Consider the following 25616-nt stretch of genomic DNA (forward strand, 5'->3'; position numbering starts at 1 on the left):
CATTTGGCTAATTTGTAAAGTTTTTACAATGAATAAAGTAGATATTCATATTGAAGAGCTTGCAAGGTGAACCTTTTAAAATCTGCAAAACTCGTCTCAGAAAGACTTGATTTTTTTAGGACCTTAAGAGGCCATTAAAGCGTGCACACACTAAATGGAATGAATGTCTTCTACTCATCACAGTAGGGCCCAAATGCAATTTGAAAGTTTTTAATGGTGGACATCCCATCATTCCCTCACGCGGTCCATTTGATAATGTACGAGTTATTTTTTTAGGGCTACAGTATAATATTAAGGGAAGCATATAATGGATAGATTGGATATACCATATGCATTATTGTGAGCCCCATATGTCATGACTATATATTAGCTATTGTGTTATAATATGTATAATATCTTTTTGGCTATAAATATCTTACCTGTAACTCCAAACATGACTTTTTACCGTGTTTCACATTATGGTTAAAAGTTGTAATCTATTTACAGCTTATAAAGCCTTTACAAGCAAATATACGCATCCAAAACAACCCCTATAATCAAATTACCTGTAATTCATTTACAACTCAAAGACTTTATAGGCATCCAAATGACCTCTTAGTAAATTTTGTGGGGCCAACTGCAATCCATTTTCTAGTTTATTTTAGCTCATGAGCCGAAAATTGAAACATATCCAAAAATCAAGTCGGCCACCCTACATGAAAACGGTGGGATAATGATGTCCACTGGTTGAAACCTTCCTAGGGCCATAGTGAAGTTTATCTGTCATCCAACTCGTTGATTAGGACACACAGACATGGATGAAGGGAAAACCCAAATATCAGCTTCATCTAAAACTTCTGTGGCCCCAAGAAGTTTCCAAACGGTGGGTGTTCAATTTCCACTGTTTCCTCTAGTGTGGTCCACTTGATCTTTGCATATACTTCAATTTTGGGCTCATGCAGTAGAATAAGCCATAAAAATGGATGGACGGCATGATGAAACACATACATCAGAGTGAACCCACAGAGTTTCCTCAGTATGCAATCAGTGTCCGTACAAGTAGAGCCAATGGCTTGGTTACTAAGACCGTTTATATCCAAATATTAGGTTGGATTTGGAGATCCAGTCCACCTATTTTAGTCTTATTTCAGTTGGACGTGGACCATTGTTCTATTTCTCTTCTTAACAGTCTATTTATAGGCCACGAACTGAAGGGCTATGATTGTTCCATCTCCAGTTTGTGCATGTAGAGCCCATGGTTCAAGGATCCCAACCATTGGTCTGAATGCAACCACACTGGATGGGTGATGCACAAGAGATCTCCAACATTGGACAATTCAAACCTTTAGAGAATATCAAAGGTCCAAAATAAGTAATCATAGTTTGGATATTAGAAATAAATAAAATCAATCCCAGACAAAATTGGAGCATAATCCATCTTGTGACACATCATATCAAGAGTCTGATCTCACCAAAATCCTTGTTGGCCATACCACAGGATTTTCAAGGTTTCTGGCATGATTTTACATGGTGTAGCCCACATAATATTTAGATCAGGTTGATTTTTGTAGCTGATCTGTGGCGCCAAGGCCTAGGGTCAAGTATCCCACCTGATGGACAGTGGATTTTACATGCACAATATATGGGCCCCACAAAGCTTGAATATTTTATTAACCATTCCGGTGGGGGTCTCCAAAATTAGACTAGAATCGTCTACCACCAAGCTCGTGGGACCATCATGTCTTACATGTAAAATCCACTCCGTCCATCAGGTTCTATCCTCGATTCTATTACCTTGAAAGAAAAAACGCGAGATCAAGATCTCAGGTGGGCCACACTATATGGAACAATGGAATGGAATGCCAACCATAGGTTTTTGTGTGGGACCACCATGGTTCGTATCGTTCATCAAACCCGTTGATCAGGTGTAACTCACCAGGATGAAGGACCTGATGAACGGGTAAGATCACACCATTATGACCATACACACGAACTTGTGGTTGGCATCACATTTGTGGTGTGGCTCAACTGAGCTGCTTATCTGGCTGATTTTGGGCAGCAGGGCGTAGAGCCTGAGTAGGGCACCTGATGGACAGTGGATTTTACGCTTACAACATGGTTGTACGTGTAAAATCCACTCTATGTGACCGTATGAACAGGTTGATCACAGATACACACCTGTGTGGGACCCACAGATTGTTTCACCTTTCTATGGTGGACGTCATTATCCCTCTCTGCTTCCTGTGGTGTGGCCCACTTGAGCTTATAAATCTGCCTCATTTTTTGACTCATGCCCTAAAATGAGCCGATCAAATGGACAACATGGATCACACACATACATCATGGTGGGATCCATGAATTTCACTCATCATCCGTTTTTTAAGGCAATTTTGAAAAAACGAGGCATATTTTCATCGGCTAAATTCTCCCATGATTCACTCTCTTCCCGATAAGTACCAGAGGTCATCATTACTTATTCACAAACATTTATGGTGGTAAATAGAAAAACAAACACCCCCTAAGTGATTAACATACATACCTCATTTAGAGGTGGATCCAATACAAACAATTCCACTTAACCTTATCTTCAACTTACAAACCAATGTATGAAGCCCACCATAATGTTTTAATGACATCCAATCCACCCAACATTTGTGCCCCCTATCTTTTTCCTTGGCTCCAAAAAATAAAATAAAATAGGCCGATCCAAAACTTAGGTGGGCCACACCAAAGGTAATAGTTGGATGGGAACACCCAAAATTAAAAACCTTTCAGATTATGTGGGGCCTACTATATTCTGTATATACTCTGAACGCCATTCCACAGATGCATCTAAACAGGATTCATGGACATCCTACGAATAAAGGCATTCTAATACTCAGGTGGGCACAATTCATTATATTAGAGATTACAAATGTCCAATCAATCTCAAAATTGAAAATTTAACTTATCTAATGCAACTCCCACAACTTAAAGCCAGTTTTATCAAGTTAATATACACCACATGCCAGAGTATCAACCCTCACACTCAGTCTTGCAAACCATTGCTCTCTACATGCATTTCAACTACTGAAAAGTTCAAACGTCTTGAAATGCTTGTTTTAACCTGAGACCGCAATGCTGAAACGCAGTCTACCATTGAGGCACAGGCTCGCACCCTTGAAATGCTTATTGATTCCCACCATCTGTCCGTAAACAGTGGGGATAATGTGTGCACCTACTCCCTGTGGATTGAATATGTGCTCGTTAAATATTTAACATTATTCCGCCTACCGGAGAGAGAGAGAGAGAGAGAGAGAGAGAGAGAGAGAGAGAGAGAGAGAGCCCAATTTCACCAATGAAGATGTCTGCGGTATTGAAAACAGTATGCACTTCACGTCGGCCTTCGGATGGATATCGTCCACAGAAGATCCGAATCTGAACGAACAGTGATGTTCTCCTCGCGTACAATGTTGGATGTACTTATAAGATCACCAAATTTCATTGCCGTGTCCACTGAAATTTAATCAAATTACAAACACATCATTTCATCTGCTAGTAAGTATAAATGAATAAATAAGGGGCCTGCTCGATTCAGTATTTAATAATTAGGGTTATTTGCATCTACCTCCCCTCTCTTATATCATTAATTCGTTATACGACAATTGGATGTGCCTCGACTATGTTACTTAGGGTCAGTTTTGGCGCACTTTTGCAAAAGGGATTTTCAAGACTGCTTTTTTCGGTTGACTTGACAAAAACCAGTCCAATTGGATTTTGTCGGGTTGGCATTTTAGCATTTTGCCAGGTGAGGGATCAGATAAGGGTTTGCTAAGCGCAAACAAACACACCAAGCCAACAGCAGTTTGGATAAAAATGGGGTTTAGACCTCAAATGCCCCTTTGAGGGTGCCTCCAAACAGGCCCTTACATATCATTATATGACAACTGGACATGCCTTCCCTCTGTTTTTCATTTTCACAGAAACTCCCTTCTGGCCTCCATCACACTCCATTAGGAGCCATTAGAGGCATCTGTACCAAATGACCAAAATACCCTTCATTGGGTTTGAAGACGTTAGATAGATAATGTGCAACTAGCTGCATGTGTGGCCCAGCATGATGTATGTATGCCATCCACTCGAACTGGGTCACTCCATAAAAATTGGACACCCCAAAAAAAAAAAAAAGGCTGATCCAATCATCAGGTGGGCCTCACCCTAGATGGTTGGATCAGCCTGATTTTTGGGGCATCCCATTTTCTTTTTTCTTTTTTTCTTTTTTTTTTTTTGGGGGGGGGGGGTGGCATGCGCACACCTCGGTGGGACCTACACATATCTACTAGTTGCCTATGAGATTGGAGTAAAACGGTCATTTCCTCAAAGAAAACAGTGCTAAAAGACAGTGGTTTCTCGTCTGGGGGATATGTAATGAATCTGTAAAACAGAGAAGTATCTCATCAAGTTGTTATGTAACAAAGGGAGGTAAATGCAAAAAACCCATAATTAAATTACAAATATCAGTTTTCAAAGAAGGTGGTGGGTTCAAAACTTTCCAGTCTCCTTCACCTTTCATTTTAAAAAATAATAATTATCAGGTGACTGACTCAGTTAGAATGACTAGGAGTCATGTCGCGTCCAACGAATCGGCAAGTTGACTTGAAAAGTTGTGTTATTTCTCGACAGAGTCACACTGCGAGCAAGTTCCCTAGTGGCATGGCATGAAATCCTGTTGGGTCAAGTTGACCCGGCCAAGTTTCTAGTTGAGTCACACACTTTTACAACTATAGTTTTTTTTTTTTTTTGAAAGGTGACTTAAATTCATTAAAAGGAAAAACCGAAAAGGGAGAAACAGTCCGCTGAGATAGCGAACTGAGCACCCAGATACAACCCAAAAAAGGAGAAAAAAACAAAAGAAACAGCAACATATAAGAAGATCAAACGAAACACAACAGAAACTACCCCCCAAAAAGGTGATCGGGGGCAAAGGGGGTCCCACTGAGATTGACTGAATTGCAGGCCCATTCTACGACGAACTGATGGATTCTCGTGGTCACCCACTCCACTGAGTGGGGAGTATCTCTGAAGCAGCGATTGTTTCTCTCTTCCCAGAAGGTCCACCAAGCAGCCAATAACGCCATTCTCCAAACCCGAGATCTGTCTTTGCCGAGAAGGACACCATGCCAGGCCACAATAACGCGATTCGTTGACCTAGGAGAGGTCCATGAAACAGAAAATGATGACAGAATGGTAGACCAAACATGCTGAAAGAAAGGGCAGTGAATGAAGAGGTGGTCTGTCGACTCTTCATTAGACATACAGCAGATACATATGTTGGTGAAAATCATACCCCTTCTCCTTAGATTATCTATTGTAAGGACTTTCCTCTTGGCAACCAACCACCCAAAAACGGCTATTTTGGGAGGGACTTTATAATTCCAGATTTTTGCTGTAAAAACTTCCTCTTCCTGCTGAAACAGCAGTTCAGAGACTTCACAGAAAACTGGCCCTTTTTGTCTAAATTCCAGGTGATTCTGTCTTGCTGCTGAGGATCAGGACGGCACATGTCTAACTGCTGTAGGAGAGCCACGTAGTCTTCCACTTCCCAATCGTATAGATTGCTCCTGCAAGGCGGGAGCCAGACCACAACATTGCCAAGAACGGAGTAGCAATCAGCCACAGTAAGGAGAGGATTAGTGGCCAGACGATAGATGGCTGGAAAAATCTCTTTAAGAGCCTTGGACCCCACCCAAATATCCTCCCAAAAATGAACTTTGTCGCCTTTCCCAATAGAAAAACCTATGTGTCTTTGCACCTCCGCCTGAGAAAGAAGAACACCCCGCCAAACCGCAGACATACTGTAGGACAAAACACAGGTGGTCCACCAGCCTTCAGACGATTGCCCATATTTGCATTTGATTACCCTATTCCAGAGGGCCCCATTTTCGCATCCAAGCCTCCACCACCACTTGCCGAGAAGAGCCAAATTCATAGCTTTCAGGTCCCCAACGCCTGGGCCTCCATCTTGAAAGTGTTGACAGACTTCTTTCCAGCCCACTAGGTGAAATTTCTTCCTTTCCTCACAGCCATGCCAAAGAAAATCCCGTCTAAGCCTTTCGAGAATCGATATGATCTTCACCGGACATTTGAATAAGGACATAAAGTATAAGGGAAGGTTAGATAGAGCTGCTTTGATCAAAGTGAGCCGACCCCCAAGCGATAGGTACCGACATTTCCATCTAGCAAGATAGGATTCAAACCGGTCAATGACTTTATCCCACATCGCCACAGGGGGCTTGCCAACTCAGAGGGGAAGCTCGACAAATACGGTGGGAAGAGAGCCCAACTCACAGCCGAAGAAGTCTGCTAAGCTTCAAGTCTCGGCATCGCTGATGTTAACTCCAAACAGCGTAGATTTTCGCAGGTTTACTTTAAGGCCTGATACCGCTTCAAAGCAATGGACAGAGGTACGAAGATTGCTCACTTTGTCCAAATAGGCTTCACTAAACAGGAGCGTATCGTCAGCATACTGGATGTGGGATATGGGCCTGTCCATGTCTTTAATCTGAAAACCCCCGATGATACCTTCTGTCTGACCTTTACTCAATATGCGGGAGAAAGCCTCAGCCACTATAAGAAATAGGAATGCGGATAGAGGGTCTCCCTGCCGCAATCCTCTAGAGCTTCTGAAAAATCCTTTGGGAGAACCGTTGATCAGAATTGAAAACATCGCTGATCCAACATACACCTTGATCCAGGCTGACCATCTGGGCCCAAACCCCATTCTCTTCAACATGTAAAGGAGGAAATTCCAATCTACATGATCATAGGCCTTCTCAAGATCAAGTTTACATATTATTCCTTTGGATCCGGACTTGTGGCTGGAATGCAAACATTCAGAGGCAATGAGAGAGCTGTCAATGATTTGTCTTCCCGGTATAAATGCGCTTTGGTGGTGAGAGATGATTTTATCTTGAACCCCCTGGAGACGAGTGGCAAGGACTTTGGCAAGGATTTTGTATGGGCCACCAAGAAGGCTGATCAGTCTGAAGTTTTGAAGAGTTTCAGCCCCCTGGATTTTCGGAATAAGAGCAATGAAAGTGGCCCCTAACGCGTTGGATAAGAGACCCCTATCGTAAAAATCGTTTAGGAAAGCCATGATATCTTCCTCCAACAGCCCCCAGAAATGCTGAAAGAAGAGGATATGAAACCCATCGGGGCCCAGGGCTTTATCACCTTCCAACGTCTGAACCACGTTCTTAACTTCGTCGAGAGAGAAACCAACTTCCAGGGCCGCAGCGTCCATTTCTGAGATGCGATCGAGAGCCAGGAAATCCAAGTTGGGTCTGTGGCAGCTGTCAGCCATAAGGAGGTTGGAGAAATAACTGATAGCCTCGTCAGCAATCTGCTGTTGATCTTCGATGCGTGTCCCATCTTTCAACAAACAGTTTATCTTATTGCTTCTCGCCCGAGCACTCGCAATGGCGTGGAAATAACGAGTGTTTCTGTCACCTTCCTTTATCCATTTACACCTCGCTTTTTGCCTCTAAGAAATTTCATCTTCAAGAACTCTGGTTGAATAAAATTGGACTAGATCAGCTCTTCTGGACCAAGTGGCACTGTCAGTTAGACCATCTTCACCCACAGAATCTATGGCCTGAATTTCTGCCAGAATAGAATCTGTTTCATCTTGCCGTTTCCGAAGGACATCTGATTTCCAGATTTTAAGCTTTCCTTTGAGCAAACTCAGCTTCTTACTTAATCTGAAACCCGCGAACCCATCGGCCTTAAATCCTTTCCACAAATCAGAGATGAGCTAATCAAAACCATCTATCTTCAACAACGATATATCGAAACGGAAAGGCATCGGGCCCTAATTAACCTCCTCCATAGACAGCACGATCAACACGTGATCAGACGTTGGCCGAGGAAGAGCCGATTGCGAAATGTGGGGAAAGACTTCGATCCAATCACCGGAGACAAGGAAATGATCCAATCTGGCCAGGGAGGGATTCGTTCGCTGACTAGACCAAGTAAATCTTGTGCCGGACAGAGGCAGGTCCACTAAAACATGATCGTCGATCCAGCGGGGGAAGGATCGCATTGCAGCGGATACTCTACCACGAGGAGATCGCTCTTCCGCGTAGCGCGTGATGTTGAAGTCCCCTCCAATGCACCACAGGCCGTCAAAAAGTTCCCTGACAACATGCAGATCATCCCAAAAAGCATATCTCCTTTCTGCTTGGTTAGGACCATAAACTGAAGAAATGAGACAAGAAAAGTTTGAGCCAACCTGATTGAGGATGACAGAGACTGAGAATTCTCCAATTTGACTGCGTTCCATCAACCATAAGGCCGCATTCCAAGCTATGAGAATACCCCCCGTGCTTCCATCCGCATTTGAGGCCAACCACTTCGCATCACTCACGTTCCAGAGGGATCCCAAGAGTTTAGCCGAAAATTCCTGGGCCTTAGTTACCTGAAAACAGATGATTCCAGCCTTACTCCTGCCCGTGATATCATTAATCAGATTACGCTTCTGCTTAGACCCCACCCCTCTAACATTCCACGATAGAATTATCATCTGGGAACCGATCTACCTCGGCGACCACCTCCGATGTTCCCTGCTGCTATTTCCTTAATGAGAAGAGGGCTGGATTGAAGGCTCTGGAGCTCTCTATTTATGGCCGGCTTGGGGGAGGATACTTTAGGGGATTTAGGACATTCAACGGCCGGCCTCGAGCTTCGATGCAGTGAAAGAGGGCTAAGAAGTCTTCTGGGTGATCTCCGAAAGAGAGACCCAGCAACTTGCTAATGTGTCCCATAGCATCCCTAATCCACCGTTTTTTCTAGATCGAATCTGCTAACTCTGCTCTCTGGATTGTGGCTTCCTTCTCTTCTTCGTGTGAAAGGCTTCCCATTCTAATCTGAAGCGGCTCAGCTTCAATAATGTGACCCCCTTGTCCTTCCTGAAATAATGCAACCAAAGAAGAATCCGACATAACCTTTGAGTAAGTAGCAAAGCGGGGAGAGGTGCCAAACGCTGAGTTGTCCTGCTTAGTTGAAACAACAGAGATATTGGATAAGGAATCCGAGATATCTACAGCTCCCAGAGCTAGAGGAGGCATCTATGGGTCACGGAGCAAAATCTGGATCTTGAGACTCCTAATAGTGTCGTCGGATACACCCACTGAATCAGCGAAAAGGGATACACGTCGGTCGAAATACGGAGATGATCGAACTGGAAGGTTCAAATTCAACAGAACTGGAGCTATTGAGTCTCCCTTCTCAACTGGGACGATAGGTCCAGGAAAAACTGAGTCGCAGACCTCCGGATGGGTGCTCTCTATCTCCGGGAGCAGCACGCGCTCGACAGCTAGGGCAGGACTGATGCTGGGAATCTCCGCCGTCCACGTGAGTGTTTGAACATGATCAGGGGTAGGAACACGACACGTATCCTGGGAGATAAGCTTGCTGACACCTTTGGCTAACACCTGCCCAGAGCCATCTATGCCTTCCATGTAGATACCGTCTTCGGTAGATAATGGACAGCTGTTGCTCCTATTGTATGGTAGATCTGCCGAGTACCGGTCCTCAGTAGTCCTCCGATCTGGTACAGTTGAGGTACATCTAAATCGTGTATCTGCATCCTCTTCTCCGTTAGCTCTGAGAATGGAGGAGGCCATGGATCTATCTCTAAACCTCCAGAGGTTGCCCCATCTGGGAATCGGGTCTTCCTTACGTTCCAATTGGATGAGGAGGGAGATAACTTGATCATTTGCGTGGACCTGAATGTAGGACGGCAATGGTGCCCCCTTCTTCCTGCGCACCAACACTCTAAGAACCCCCACCTCCTCACCCGATAATGATTTGGGGTCCACCTGAATGAGGGTACCTAGGCGGGAAGCAGCAGATCGGAAAAACTCCTCGTTCCATAGTTCCAATGGCACTGACCAAATCAACATCCACACCTCTTCAAATCCAGACATGGAAAACTCTTCCCAGCTCCATATAGAGATGATCGGGCCGTCTTTGTATAACACTCCTACCATAATAAGAAGATCGATATTATAGTCTCGATTAAGCTTAATCCACAACTCATTAAAACCAATAGGTTTGACTGTGTAGCTAGACGTAGGAACGCTGCAGCATTCGTCGAACCATTGAATCACTTGAGATATGGATACACCCTCTTTGGTGATGGCAACTACCGAGTTGCATAGGTCTTTTTTGCTCTGGCAATGGACCCCTGATCAACATATATGCAGCCATCTTCCTTACTCTCCGTTCGCTTTTCCTCCTTGCCCTATCCTTGTTGCCCCGTACCGCTACGGGACGAACTCCCCTGCTGGAATCCGCCTGTGTGTTGAGGAGAGCTTCTTTGAAAGAAGAGGAACCCTTCTGGAAGCCATTGCTGAAGATAGGATTTCCTGCCGTCGTCGCTTGAGAAGAATGAGTAGTAAGCCTCTTTTCGCCCGGTCGGATTCTACGTTCAAGGCTGAACTTCGCCCTTTGAACATGCATTTTCTCGCCCCCAAAGCTCTCCCCATTTAGGGTTTGAATCGCCTTAACGAGTTCCCTCTCTGAACTCATTCTAACTAGAGTGAATCCCCGAAGGGATCCATTCCCTTTGTTCCTTGGTAGCACCACGTCCATGACGGTACCAGCTCTTCCAAAGACTCGCGCAAAGTTTATTGGAAGCCACCCCGGCTGGAAAGCCCTTCATAAACAAAGTTGGGAAACTATCCACATTTCGTTTGCGCTGTGGAGGAGCATACCCATTCCTTTGATTTGGTTTCTTAGTAACTAGCACCCAATCTTCCTTATCATGGCTGTGATTATGGGTTGATGTCTCTCCCTGTTCTCCTTCCTTATCTTGTCATTCCACGATCTTTGCCGCTATCACCGTTCTCTCTGTTGTTCCGTACTCTTTCGCGTTTTTGAATCGGTCTACATCCGCATCTACATCATCTCCGTCTTTTGCTTCCGTCGTCATCTTCATATCATCTCCGCATATTATAAATGATCCGCGTGTTTTTGAAGAATCGGTTCATGAATCAAACCCCAATTGATGAACTCAACAGAATAAACATTAGACAATTTGATTTCGGTCTCAGTTTTTGAAGCAAAGGCCAAGCAATAGATGGCCAATTACAACTATAGTTATATGTCTCCGATCACAATCAGACGATCATCGATGGCCAGTTACATTGAAAATCCAGTGCGATGGGATTATTCAGGATAGTTCTTCTTAAGAGCATAAAGAAAAGGATGCATAGACTTAGAAAGAATTTCATGCCATTCCATCAGAGTATTGCCACTAATCCAGTGCAGTCGGAAAATGTTAATGTTATCTTGATGTATATGTACTTACTAAGATCCCATTGTAGGCCTGTCGTGGTGGTTCTTGCAGATGCCTCGCCCATGGGAATGAGGCCACAGTGCGGACCTTCTACAGAGGGCTGTATATGAATCTCATGATGGTGGGTTTTCGGAAGAAGCTGGATCAAGCAATCATCGGACAAAAGAACTATCCTGATGTTTGAAAACCGATAGAGAACATTTATGTTTCCAACCTCGTGATCAAACCTCCCACCAAGAGCTCCTGCAACAAGAATGCTCAACTGCAATCCTAAGAATATATCAGTAAAAATAAATAAATAAATAAAAGAGTAGGAACTCGCAATCATACAGAAGGAATATGATCCAATAAGGGCATGCTGTCATTCAAATATGCTTGTTCTTTTCAGTAAATAAGGGGAAATATCTTGCATTGTATGATGAGTATTTTTGTCAAGACTCGAGACTAAATAATTTGTATTTATCTTTCCCCATCAACATGTCATGCGCATAGGACATCTGAGCTGTGAAAAGATGGGTAACACTGAAGATTACCTGACATGAAAATCAGGCCAATCTGCTGATTACGTGGGTCACACCCGAATACCGATTCGGACCATTGTTGACCATTGATTTCGATGGTGTGCCCTGCCCAACAAGTGAAGCAGCCAGATTCTTAGCCGAGGTAATCTTCACAGTGTGGCCCATCTTTTGCACAGGTCAGATGTTCATGCGAGTGACGCATCGGCAGGAAAAATGGAGCTGTCTGTGTAAGTTCACACAGTGCGTGTATGTGATCATTCGTGCATTTCAAAAGGGCACGTGTCCCTGTACCAAAAGGGCACATGCTCCCTTGGAAGTAGAAGTCCTGAAAACCCAGCCAAAATATTCCTATTTTGTTTTCATTTAAATTAGTCATGATCATTGTCTATATTGCTGGGGCTATTGGCCTAGTTCAATCGTACCAGGCAACCCACATGCAGGCAGCCAAGCCAATTTCAAGGAAACCCCAAAAAAATGGACAGCTGCTTAGACCCCAGGCAGACACTGACAAAGGCCAGATGGCCACCGTGGGGCTTACCCACCCTCTAAACCCTAGAAAAGTACCTTTATCTTCCTCTTTCAAGATCAATCAGACTGGGACACTGCTCATCCCACTTGAGGGTGGAGTTTTCACCTAGCTAGCCCTTGAAACTGCTATCATGAGAGCTTGTAAAGTTGACTACTTGCAAAGGCAGGCAAATCAACAGCCACACACCCACCAAGGTTTTGCCAATATGAGATGGGAGATGAAACGGATTCAAAAGGGACAAATTGGAGAATGTGGTTGTCCCTTTTGAATCCTAAAGAGGATGTGGTGAGAGATTGGAGGTCAAAAGACATTTTATTTTTTTTTATTGCACTTTAGAGGATTAGTTTCAGTACTCTTAAAATCGATAAGTGTCACACTGTTCACAGCTTGTGAACAAGACATGCTTTATGGGATAGAATGTTGGGCAATCAAGACATGTTCATGGGATGAGTGTAGCTGAAATGAGGATATTGTGATGGATGAGTGGCAAGATGAGAAAAGACGGAATTAGAAATGAATGCATTCAAGGGAACTTAAGCACTCTTTCTTTCTTTATTTTTTGAAGGATTATGAATAATTTTATTGAAAAATAACCTGCCAGACTGCCGGGGCAAAGAATACCAAAAAAAAAAAAAGGGGGAGGAAAATTACAAAAGCAAAATAGCTCGGACCACATTCATGTCAACATGAAGAAGTGTTGTAGCCAAAGCCGATGCATCCCTTTTTGCCTTCCACAAAACTAGCTCCCATGGATTAGCTTTGTTGTCAACGAACATTACGTTCAGCCAATATATGTTGTGTTTTTTTTTTTTTATAAATAAATTTAAAATTCAAAATTAGTTTATTTTAATAAGTAAATAAATATATTAATAATTAAAACTTTCCATAAATAGATTGGGTAGTCAGATGGTAAGAGAAGCGGTTTTTACTTCACGCGGTGTGGGCTGTAGGGCTGCTTGGGCATTTTTTGGCGCTTTATTAGGCGCACTTAGCACTTCGCATGTGCGCATCATCGCATGGAGCTAAAAGAGCTTTAGTCTTTTTGGCACTGGTTCAAATCATTTTGAGCCATGGTGCAACTTGAATTGAACTAGGGTCTACCATGAGGTATTTTAACATTAGTGTTGATTGAGAGTGACTGTGACATGATTGTACATGTGGCACCTATGCCACGTGTCGCTTATGTGGCAACAATTCAGATGATTAGAACATGTGGCTACAGTTTTATACTGTTGGATAACTGTTTCTGTCTGAAATGGTACAAAAATAAATGTCCTAGGACAAAGAGTCATGTCCATTCATGAAAGACAATTGTTTGCTGTGAATGGGTATGGAGTTCTTGAAGAGGTACATTAGCATCTCTTCAGGAAGAACTCCATGACCCTTCAATTGCTATAAATCCTGGATACTATAATACAGAAGATACACTCTTCATTCTTAAAATAATATCATCTTCTACGCAAGTACTATCGATCTGACCTCTTGCTAAGTTTTTCTGAACGTTTTAAAGGCATATCGGTGTCAAATCTAGAGATCTATTTAAAACTTAAATGTGCAAATTTTCTTGTTGAAATTCGGATTGAGAGTTTATTGTATCCTGAAGACAATTTGTTCATTTCCTATGTTTGCACTTGCTGGAACTACCAGAAAAAGGGCAACAATTCTGTCTTGAGATATTGACTATTCAAGTCAAGCCTTGAAATCGATAGATCTGATCATCTCATTATGTTTTTCCTCTATCCTCCGTTGTGTACAAGTTTCCTTCTTTTTTAACAATATATTCCAAAGACAAGCATGTAAGATAACTCTCCAAAGAGTTAATCCGTCTCCCAACAAAATAATGCTATGCCAGGCCCTCTCGTAATTGGGATCCAAAGCTGCGCTAATATGGGCAATGAATAAGAAGGTGATCGGTTAACTCTGTGTCACTCATACAAAAGAGACGAATATTCGGAAGGACCATTCCCCTCTTCTGAAGATTGTCTACTGTAAGAATCCAATTTTTGCCTGCCAACCAAAGAAAAGAGGATACTTTTAGAGGGGCCCCATAGGACCAGAATGCATATGGAATGACCTCATCTGCACCGAGTCTCGAGGGACGAATCTTGTTGTAGAGTGATTTTACCGAAAAGGATCCTGACAGGGCTGCCAACCAAACCAAAGAATTTGACAAATCTAGAGACGGATGATAGTGCTGGAGGTGGACCAATAGTCTAACCGAGTCTTCGGATTCCAAATCTGAGAGAGCTCTTCAACATGGGGGCACCATGCTCCCCTTCCTGCTTCATAAGAGAAGCATTTATCGATGGTAATGTCTTTTTCCGATGACCATGCTGCTAAGGAAGGATAGATCTCTGCCAAGGGTCTCTCGCCGCACCATGGATCCTCCTAAACCTAATTCGAGAGCCATTCCCAATATTAAAAGACGCGAGATCTAAAACCGACGAACAAACCGATGCTATGGACTTCCAAATCCCCGAGGCACGGTAAAGCGATGATTTCTTGGTATCCCAACCCCCATCTTCCAAGCTGTACTTTTAAGCTATCACTTCCCTCCAAAGACTGCCTCCTACTCCAAATCTCCATTGCCACGTACCTAGCAGAGCCACATTCATCGCATGGAGGTCTCTCAAGCCTACTCCCCCCTCGGTCAGGGGTAAGCAAACATCATCCCATTTGAGGAGATGAAATTTGTGTTTATCCTCCTCCTTGCCACAAGAAGTCCCTCCTCAGTCTTTCAAGTTTATCTAGAACTGAGTTCGAACATCTGAAGAGAGACATAAACTACACCGGTCAATTAGAGAGAGCTGCTTTAATGAGGATGATGCGACTGGCTAGCGATAAGTGCCTCCCTTTCCATCCAGATAACTTCCACTGAAATCTCTCTATCACCTTGTTCCATAAATGCTTCACAGCTTTCCCCAAGCATAACGGAAGACCCGAGTATGTTGAGGGGACGGATTCGGTTTGGCACCCAAAAATTTGAGACATGCAAGGTCTTCTTTGGACAAACTGATTCCTAGCATCTCGCTCTTACCCAAATTAATTTTCAGCCCGGAAACATCTTCAAAGCACCCCAGTATTTTCCGAAGATTATCTATCTTGGCCAAATCTACCTCGCAAAACAACAATGTGACGTCCGCAAACTGCATGTGGGATAGAACGGGTCCATCGCTTGAGATCCTAAAACCTGAAATTAGGGCCTTTGGCTAGCATACAACTTAGTGCCTCCATGACTGCTAGTAACAAGAAGGGAGAGAGAGGGTCTCCTTGCCTGAGTCCCTCGAAGCCTTGAAGAAACCCTTTTTGGTGATAGAGATTAAATTGTTTGGAATTCTGGCTTCTTGACCAGATTCGAGAGGTATATTGCATATATATACGCTTAGGATATTGTAGGTTACAAGAGATTTGAATTTACAAACAAAGAGGGAAATAACAACATAATAACAACCCTAACAAACATTTGATTTGAAATTTAAAATACAAAAGAGAGGTTTGTTAAGGTTGTTGGAGAAGATCAAGGGATTTGACTGTCTTTATCAGTGATCTCAGTCAAAGTTACGGATGTTTTCTGCTTAACATCCCCCCGCAAGCTGGAGGGTTCTGGCATGAAAAACAGGATTGGAAGCCAAGGCTAAAGCACCAATGTTATCACACCAGAAAATAGGAGGAGCAGCAAGTGGAATGCAAAGAGCCTGCAGGAGCATCCGTATCCAATACAACTCAGCAGTGGCAAAGGTAAGAGCTCGGTACTCAGCTTCAATACTGGACCGAGCTGCCACAGGTTGTTTCTTAGCTGACCAAGACACCAAGCATGAGCCAAGGAAAATACCATAGCCTGTAGTCGATCGACGATCATCAGGATTCTCTGCCTAGTCAAATCACAAAAGGCCTGAAGAGACAGAGGACCTTTTGTGTACCATAAGCCATGATGAATAGTCTCCTTAAGATATCTTAGTACTCTTTTGGTTGCAGACCAATGAGAGGAAGTGGGACAGTGCATAAATTGGCAGAATTGGTTGATAAAGAATGAGATGTCTGGACGGGTGAGGGTGCAGTATTGCAATGCTCCAACCGTTTGCCTATATTCTGTCACTTGATTAGCAGTAAGTGGCTCACCACTAGTACTTGACAACCGAAGTCCTGATGAACATGGTGAGGGAAAAGGTTTAGCTCCTGCCATTTTAGTGCGATGGAGAAGATCATTAATATATTTAGGCCCTGTTTGTTAAATCTGAAGTCTAAAGACCGAATCTGAAATCTGAAGCCTGAATCTGAAATCTAATGTGAAAAAACTTGTTTGATAACCATGGCTGAAGTCTAAAAATTAAGTACTGAATCTGAAATAAACTGTTTGTTAACGAACATCGTAAATGTCTGAAATATGTTAATTTGACACATTTGCCCCTATCTCTCGTCTGGAAATGTTTTACATTATAAAGAAATTATTTTTTATTAAATGAAAATAAAATTATTATATTTAATTCAAATAAACTAAAATACTTAATAAAAAACTAAAATATCATCATAAGGCCCTCAATTCCTGTTAGGGGAAGGTTGTTACTATGTGTTGTATAAGATTGAACACCAGTAACAACAAAGCCTTCAAATAAAGCCCACTTTATATTTATATGCTATCCAACTAGTTTATAAGGTCATTCCCAATTGGATGAAGTGAAAACATATTGATCTAAAACTTCTATGGCCTATTTAAGTTTATTTTCCATCTAATATGTTCATAAGGTCACAAATACTTGTATGAAGAGTGAAAAAATAAAATCACATTGATCCAAAACTTCTATGACCCGAAAATGGATTTTAATGGTAGACGTTCAATCCCCCGTTGTTTTTTGCTGCTTATTTTTTGTCTCAATCTTTAATACGAGCTCGCCAAATGGATGAATGGTTTGGATATAACATATAACTCATGATGAGACCCACATAATTTGCTAACGTCAATACAGCAGCTATATAGCTAGTGAGGTACCAATCCGCGGTGCGGATTAGCTACCGAAAGAGGTTGAGTAGCGCGACTAGCTACTGAAGTGACGTCAACAAATTCTGTAGGCCTAGCCACGATGTATGTTTTGTATCCACACCTTTCATCCATTTGAAGAGATCATTTTAGGGCAATACCCAAATAATGAGTTAAATCCAAAGCTCCAGTGGACCCCAAGACAGAAAACAGTGGGACAGTGACGCCCACCATTCAAAACTTCTAAAGGCCACAGAAGTTTCAGATCAAGCTGATATTTGTGTTTTCCCTCATTTCATGTCTTTTTTTTTTCTTTTTTTTTCTTTTTTTTTTTTAAACTTTTGAACAGGTTGGATTTCAAATAAACATTATGATGGGCCTTGGGATAGTTTCAACAGTGGGAATCACTCTCCCCACTGTTTTCTTTGGTGGGGTCCACTACAAATTTTTATTTGCCTCATTCTTTGGTTCATGCCCTAAAATGATATCTAAAAATGGATGGACGGTGTGGATATAACACATACATCATAGTGGGGTCCACAGAACTTGGTGACGTCACTTCAGTAGCCGACTCGCTACTCAACCTGTCACCATCTAATCGGCGTGCGGATTTCCGGCCAAAGCCTTTCGCAAGAAGTTTTTGCGTTGGAAACTTAGGTGAGGCCCACTGTTATGTTTTTCGTGAATCTACTCCGTCCATCCATTTTGTTTGTTCATTTTAGGAGAGTATACCAAAATTGAGTAGGATCCAAGACTTAACTGGGCCGTACTAAAGGAAAAAGTGGTTAGGGAAATTCCTACCATTGAAACCTCCCTGGGTTCTAAAATGATGCTTACATGCAATCCGTACCGTTAATAACGTCATTCCTACTGGGATGAACTGAAAACACAAATATTAGCATGATTCAAAACTTCTGTGGCCCCATGAATATTTCAACTGTGGACATTCAATTACCACTTTTCCGGCCCACTTTGGCATTGGATACGGTTCATTTTTTGCCTCATATCCTAAAAGTAACTCACAAAACGGATGGAGGGGGAGGATTCCTCACAAACATCACAGTGGGTCCCACCTGGGTTCCCAGCGCACGAACTTCTTGGGAAAGGCTTAAGCAGGAAATCCGGGGGTGCGGAAGTGACGTCACTAAGTTCCGTGGGCCCCCACCATGATGTATGTTTTGTATCCACACCTTCCATCCATTTGAAGAGATCATTTTAGGGCAATATGCAAATAATGAGTTAAATCCAAAGCTCCAGTGGACCCCAGCACAGGAAACAGTGGGAACAGTGATGCTCACCATTAAAAACTTCTAAAGGCCACAAAAGTTTTAGATCAAACTGATATTTGTGTTTTCCCTTATTTCATGTCTTATTTAACTTTTGAATAGGTTGGATTTCAAATAAACATTATGGTAGGGCTTAGGATAGTTTCAACTGTGGGAATTACTCTCCCCACTGTTTTAAGTGGCGGGGTCCACTATAGCTTTTAATCTGCCTCATTAAATGGCTATTGCCCTAAAATAATATCACAAAATGGATGGACGGTATGGATAGAACACATACATCATAATGGGGCCCACAGAACTTGGAGTAGCCGACTCGCTACTCAACCTGTCAGTATCTAATCCACACCCGGAAATCCGCATCCACATCCTACTTGTACGCGGATTAGCTATGACGGGTTGAATAGCGAGGTTCGCTACCAAAGTGACGTCATCAAGTTCTATAGCCCATTGTGATGTATGTGGGCCCACTATGATGTATGTGTTTTATCTACACCGTTTATCTATTTGGAGATTTAATTTTAGAGCATTAGTTAAAGAATGATGCAGATCCAAATATATAGTTGACCCACCACAAAAAGCAGTAGCAAGATTGATGCCTACCGTCGAAACCTTCCTCAGGCTCAAAAAACAGTAGCCAACCATTAAAAACTTTTTAGGGGCCATAAAAGTTTTGGATTAAGCTGATCTTTGTTTTTTTTATTCTTCTAGGTCTATATGACCTAATCAACAAATTAGATGTCAAATAAACAGTACATTGGGCCTTAGGAGAATTTTAATGATAGATATCCAATCACCATTGTTTTCCTGTGGTATAGTCCACCTGAGATTTATATTCCTCTCATTTTTTGTATCAAGCCCTAAAATGATCTTTAAAAATAGATGAATGGAATAGATGAAACATGTGCATCATGGTGGGGCGTAAAGAAGTTTCACAGGTTAAAAGTTGAAGTTGATTTTGTGTTGTGCAAACATTCTAAAGAGAAAATTTTGCCGTAGTTACTTGAAAAGGGGTAATTTTGAAAGCAAAAATTTTTATTTAATGAAAAATTCACTGAGCCCATTCCGCATTCACCATTAAGCCAGACTCCTATCACAGAAAGAATTCAGTGAAAAACCACCTAGCGCTTTCTTTCTTCCGCGTTAACGACGCATTAACAAACACCACTAAACACGGAATATTTTCCCAATTCCGCGTTAAGTGCAAAAATTCAGCATTAACAAACAGGGCCTTAGTCTGCCTCAAGTGTAAACCAGAAGAGTCCCTGTGAGCTTGAATGCCAAGAAAGAAATGCAAGTCACCAAAGTTCTTCATCTTAAATTGAAGCTGGAGCTGACTGATGAGGGAAGAAATCATGGTCTGATGTGTCCCGGTCACTAAGATGTCATCAACATAAATGAGAAATAATAAATGAACATCATCGTTGTGATAAACAAACAAAGAGGAATCCACAGTGGATGAGGTAAAACCAAACTCCAAGAGTGATTGGGACAGCTTCATAAACCAGGCCCGAGGAGCCTGTTTCAGGCCATAAAGCGATTTCTTAAGTATGCAGACATAATCAGGAAATTCTGAGTTAACAAAACCTCTAGGTTGCTCCATATATACCTCCTCATGTAACACTCCATGTAAGAAAGCATTAGAAACATCCAGCTGAGTGATAGTCCAGTCAAATTGAATGGCAAGAATAAGAACAATCCGAATAGTTGCAGGCTTGATGACTGGACTAAAAGTCTCAGTATAGTCTATGCCACTTTCTTGTTGATAGCCAATAGCTACTAGCCTTGCCTGAAATCGATCAACCTCACCTGTTGAGGTTTGTTTCACCTTGTAAAACCACTTGTTATCAATAACAGTATGGTCAACAGGTCTAGGACAGAGAACCCATGTTTTATTGGCCATCAAAGCATCATATTCCTCTTGCATGGCATGACACCAAGCCGGATCAAGAGATGCTTGTTTGTAAGAACTAGGTTCAAGAGGTACCATGGTACTGGTTAGAGCAATAGGTGGGTGTTTAGTGGAGTGGAAGGAAGTGAAATTAGGGAACTCACAGGTTTTAAGGGTGCCTATTTGGGATCTAGTGGTCATAGGATGCAATTTTGGAAGTTGAGTGTTTATAGGAGGCAAGGTATGCTAGGTGCATGGGTAGCTAAAATGGACAAAGGAATAGATTGAGATGGAGGGTCAAAAGTGGATACATTGGTAGGAGGAGAATCCGATTCGGTAGAGGAAGGTGTTTCAGTGACTGTAGGAGAAGGATTAGGATGAGAAAAAATAGGAGGAGAATGAGATAAATCAAAATTTGAAATAAAAGGAATGGGAGATGTACCTATCTAGGAAGACATGCTATTAGAGGTAGAGATGGATTGCACTTCTTCAGCTACAGGAAATTTAGATTCATTAAACACAACATGCTGAGACACATGTATCCTGTGAGAAGAAGGATCAAGACACCTGTACCCTTTTTTATTGGAGCTGTAACCTAGGAAAATACACCTCTTAGTTCTAAACATCAGTTTGTTAGAGGAGTAAGGCCGTAGGAGAGGATAACATGCACAGCCAAAAGATCGCAAGGCAGAATAATCAGGATTTGTACCAAACAGCTTAGAATAAGGAGTTTGATTATCAAGAATAGTTGTAGGTAGCCGATTAATGAGAAAAATGGCTGTAAGAAAAGCATCAACCCAATAAGTAGTAGATAAGTGAGATTGAGCCAACAAAGATAACCCCATTTCTGTGACGTGCCTATGTTTTCTCTCGGCCACTCCATTCTGTTGAGGTGTGTGTGGACAGGTGACTCTATGATGGATCCCATTGTTTTGAAGGAACAATTGAAAGTGTTTGAACATGTATTCCCCACCTCCATCAGTTTGAAGTTACTTAATTTTGCAGGACAATTGATTCTCAATTAGGAGTTTAAATTTACCAAAGCAAATATACACATCTGATTTGTTATAGATAGGATAAAGCCAAGAATAACGAGAAAAATCATCAATAAATATAACATAATAACAACAACCACCAAGAGATTTAGTGGAACAAGACCACCCATTAGAATGAATAAGCTCAAGAGGAGAGCTAGAAGTTTGCATAGAATTAGAGAAAGGAAGTGGTTTACTTTTGCCAAATTGGCAAGCTTCACAAACATCTGAATTATTTAAAGAACCAACAAAAGGAAGAGAGTGTTTGTTCAACAAAAACGATACAACTGAATTGGAAGCATGCCCTAATCTAGAATGCCAAACTGAAACAGGTGCTTTAACTCCTACAATGGCTGCCATAGCAAGCAGCTTATTGAGATCTAAATTCTGCAACTTGAGAGGATAGAGTCCACCACTACTCCTGCCTTCCAGCAATGTCTGCCCCGTGTGATTGTCCTTAACAAAATAGTGAGTTCCAGTGAGTATAAAGAAGTAATGGTTATCTAGATAGAATTTATTAATGGAAAGTAAATTTGCACAAGCATGAGGACAATGAAGAACACGATCTAGTTTAAGTTTGGAAGTAGGAGTGTAAAAAATGGTAGAACCGGTGTTATGGATACTCAAACCTTGTCCATTACCAACAGCAACATTCTCTTGACCAGTGTAAGGTTGATGGAGTGTCATCTGCTCAAGATTGGCCGTGATGTGCTAATTAGCTCTACTGTCAGCAAACCAGGTCTCTTCACCTTCTTGTGTGGCATTAGAGTGTGCAACGATTGCAGCTAGTTGAGCTGGAGGATGTCGGCCTTGGTAAGCATAGTCCATGTGGTGGAAGCAGTTAAGAGCTCTATGATTAGACTTACAACAGATCTGACAGGGTGATCTGGGGGTGCTGAATGGTTGCTGTTGTTGCTGATTGGGTTTTGAAAACTGATAAGGCTGCTGCTTGGACTGTTTAGGAGGAGCTGGAGAGTGGTAAGGTGTTTGAAATGAGGGCTGGTTTGATTTTCCAAGATATTTGGGCTTGCGGTTAGTGAAGTTTTGGTGCTGAGAATTTTGGTTGGAGCGTGGAGGAAAGTTGTTCTACTGGGAATTTTGATGCTGAGGTTTTCAGGCAAAGAATGCAAAGTAATTAGTGTCAGGTGAAATAGTTTTGAGTTGGTGCTCAAGTAATAGTTCATTGGATACTAGTTCAACTTGAAAATCTTCAAAAGAGATAGTTCTATCTCGGGAAGCAATAGAAAGAGATGTGATAAAAGGAAGGAAAGAAGGATTCAAACTAGAGACAATATAATTAATCAGATCATCATCATCAATGTGTTTCCTGGCTGCACCAAGTTCTGCCACAATCTCCTTTACATTATCTAGATAGGTGGGAGCAGTTTCTAGAGCCTTGAGATAGGGACTGAAGTCCTCTCTTCAGATGGTCAATCTGAAATTTGAACTAAGAGGCAAACTTGTTGGATAAAGTAGTCCAAGCAGCCTTTGCAGAAGTGATGCCATAAACCGAGGGTGTCACCTTATGAGAAAGAGTGGCATTAATCCAACCAAGAACAAACTGATCCTTTTTGTGCCATAAAAGAAAAGCTGGATTGAGATTAGAGGTTTGTCTTCCCTGATCATCTGAGAGGAACTTATCTGGGCACGGTTCTGAACCATCCACGATGCCCATCAAATCATTACTTTTGAGTACAGGAACAATTTGTGATAACCACATGAGATAATTCTCCCCATCAAGCTTAGCCAATACAAGTTGACTAAGGTTAGGAGAAACAAAAGCAACAGCATGAGAATTTGAAGAAAAGGAAGCCATGAGGATAGGATAGGAGAAAATATATGGAGCAGACGTGAGTCAAGGGCTCTAATACCATGACGGAGATTAAATTGTTTGGAATTCTGGCTTCCTGACCGGATCCGAGAGGTATATTGCATATATATACACTTAGGATATTGTAGGTTACAAGAGATTTGAATTTACAAACAAAGAGGGAAATAACAACATAATAACAACCCTAACAAACATTTGCTTTGAAATTTAAAATACAAAAGAGAAGTTTGTTAAGGTTGTTGGAGAAGATCAAGGGATTTGACTGTCTTTATTAGTGATCTCAGTCAAAGTTACGGATGTTTTCTGCTTAACATTTGGATCCATTCACCCAAACTGAAAAGGAGGCTGATGACACACATTCCATCATCCAATTTGCCCATTTTGCACCACACCCGATTCTTCCCAACATATATTTCAAGAAATCCCAATCGACATGATTGTACACCTTTTCGATGTCTAGCTTGCATACCACCCCTTTCTTCCTCTACTTATGTCTTGAACTTATGCACTCATAGGTAATAAGAAGTGGAAAAGTTGACTTAAGAGGGTTTGGCCATGTGCAATGGAAACCAAGAACTGCATCAGTTAGGACTTAGGAGTGAATGGGTTCAAGTCGAAGAGTCTATATTCCTAGTCTTCATAGCATAGCTACCTGCTAACAATAGCATTAATCTTATTCACAAAATAATCTGTGTTTCAAATAGCGTACGCTGCGAAGCTCCATAATGTAGAGTCGCATAGTATTCACGCTAAGTAGTGCATGAAAATAGTGTAAGTCGCATGTAGCATCTGCTACACGCTACATAGCTTATGCTGCAAGCTACATGGCCTTCATTACATGTTATTTCCCACTAAAACAAAAAATTAAAGCAATGATTTGTTACATTTTGCTACTTTCAGTATAAAATAGTTAACATTTCAATGATTTGGTGAGATAATCTAGGCAAACAGAATTAAAGCAGTACTGTTGCGATCTTTTATCTTTATATGTACTCTTTCCATATTGTTCCTATCATGTTAATTAAAAATCTAGAAGTAGCGTTTAGCATATTTTCCCATTATTTTAATAGTGTGTAGCTTATGCTAAGCACTACTTAGCTTCCGCCTCACACTTCAGAGGGGAACGCTACACTACACACAATTCACTATTTAAAACACCAAATTAATCTTCTAATTGCAGAGTAAAAGTAAAGCCACAAAGGAATTTTGATGTTTAGATAAATAAAAGAACTTTATAAATGACATGATGATGGTGGTGGTGGTGGTGGTGGTGGTGAATTCGACAAGGAGACAAATATATGTAAGACCTTGACACGAGGAGACTATATGTAAGAATCTGACATGAGACAAATATATGCAACTAAGGACAAGACTTTCTGAGAGAGAGGCATCTCACTTACATTAGACTTGCCCAGCTCTAGTTCATGGTCTAGGATAAAATTAACACATTTGCGTAAATCTGTAGTGTCCTGATCATGTGATTCATCCACTATTTTGGTCCCCTGTAATACATAATAAAGTAATAAACACCTGATTGCATGCGAATCCCAACCAAATAATTAAATCCCTCTAGGCAGCCATATTACATCAAAAGGCATACAGAGAAAAACCTCATGTCTAGCTGTTACTTCCCCTAATATCCATGTAGTAAACAGAGGTTTAAATAATGTGTGGCATATAACGCATCATCCAATCCTCTATAGCATGTAGCGGAAGCAACACAGTATTTCTATTTTTTAATTAAAATAATAGAAAATTAATGATAAATGGAAAAAAAAATAATAATAATAATAATAAAGAAAAAGGCCTAAGAAAGAATATTTCATTTTTCAAGTAAAAGCAAGTACAACCAAGTTGTCAAAAGCCAATCCACTTAAATGCTAGCTAAATAATCACGTCAACAAGTTTATAAGAAAATGGACGGGTTGGTGCCATGCCATACAAACACCACAGTAGGCCCCACGCAAATGGTCATAGAACAAGCTTATTCTACAATGTTGCATAGAATCGGCTTCCCAAAGAGAAGAAAAATGGAAAAATAAAATTTAAAAAAAAGATAAAAAATCAATCATTAAATGAATAAAAGCAAAATAAAAACTAAGTAATTGAGATTAAGAGTTAGGAACATACCTCTATTTATCTCAAATCAACCAAAAAATGCAAATCTCAAGCTGCAATGCGCATAATTTTACCAAGAGGATCCTCTCACAGGACCGATCAAGCCCTTGAAATTTC

The 25616-nt window shown here is 41.5% G+C and overlaps 1 protein-coding gene across 2 annotated transcripts in view; it reads right to left on the reverse strand.

Annotated features, from left to right (window-relative positions):
• Positions 1-2821: 2821 nt before the first annotated feature.
• The window catches only part of LOC131230995 (thiamine pyrophosphokinase 1-like), a 40914-nt gene continuing 18119 nt past the window's right edge, over positions 2822-25616 (reverse strand). The window contains exons 4-7 of one of the 2 annotated variants that reach the window (XM_058227041.1): positions 24782-24883; positions 11330-11579; positions 3315-3474; positions 2822-3203 (exon numbers count right to left, since the gene is read on the reverse strand). In XM_058227041.1, coding sequence (XP_058083024.1) covers positions 3353-3474; positions 11330-11579; positions 24782-24883 — 474 coding nt within the window. In that variant the 3' untranslated portion in view covers positions 2822-3203; positions 3315-3352. Of the gene's footprint in view, positions 3204-3259; positions 3475-11329; positions 11580-24781; positions 24884-25616 lie in introns of those variants that run through there. The other variant, XM_058227042.1, reaches the window with a different exon arrangement.

The sequence above is a fragment of the Magnolia sinica genome, chromosome 17 (genome assembly GCF_029962835.1).
Source record: "Magnolia sinica isolate HGM2019 chromosome 17, MsV1, whole genome shotgun sequence".
Classification (NCBI taxonomy): domain Eukaryota; kingdom Viridiplantae; phylum Streptophyta; class Magnoliopsida; order Magnoliales; family Magnoliaceae; genus Magnolia; species Magnolia sinica.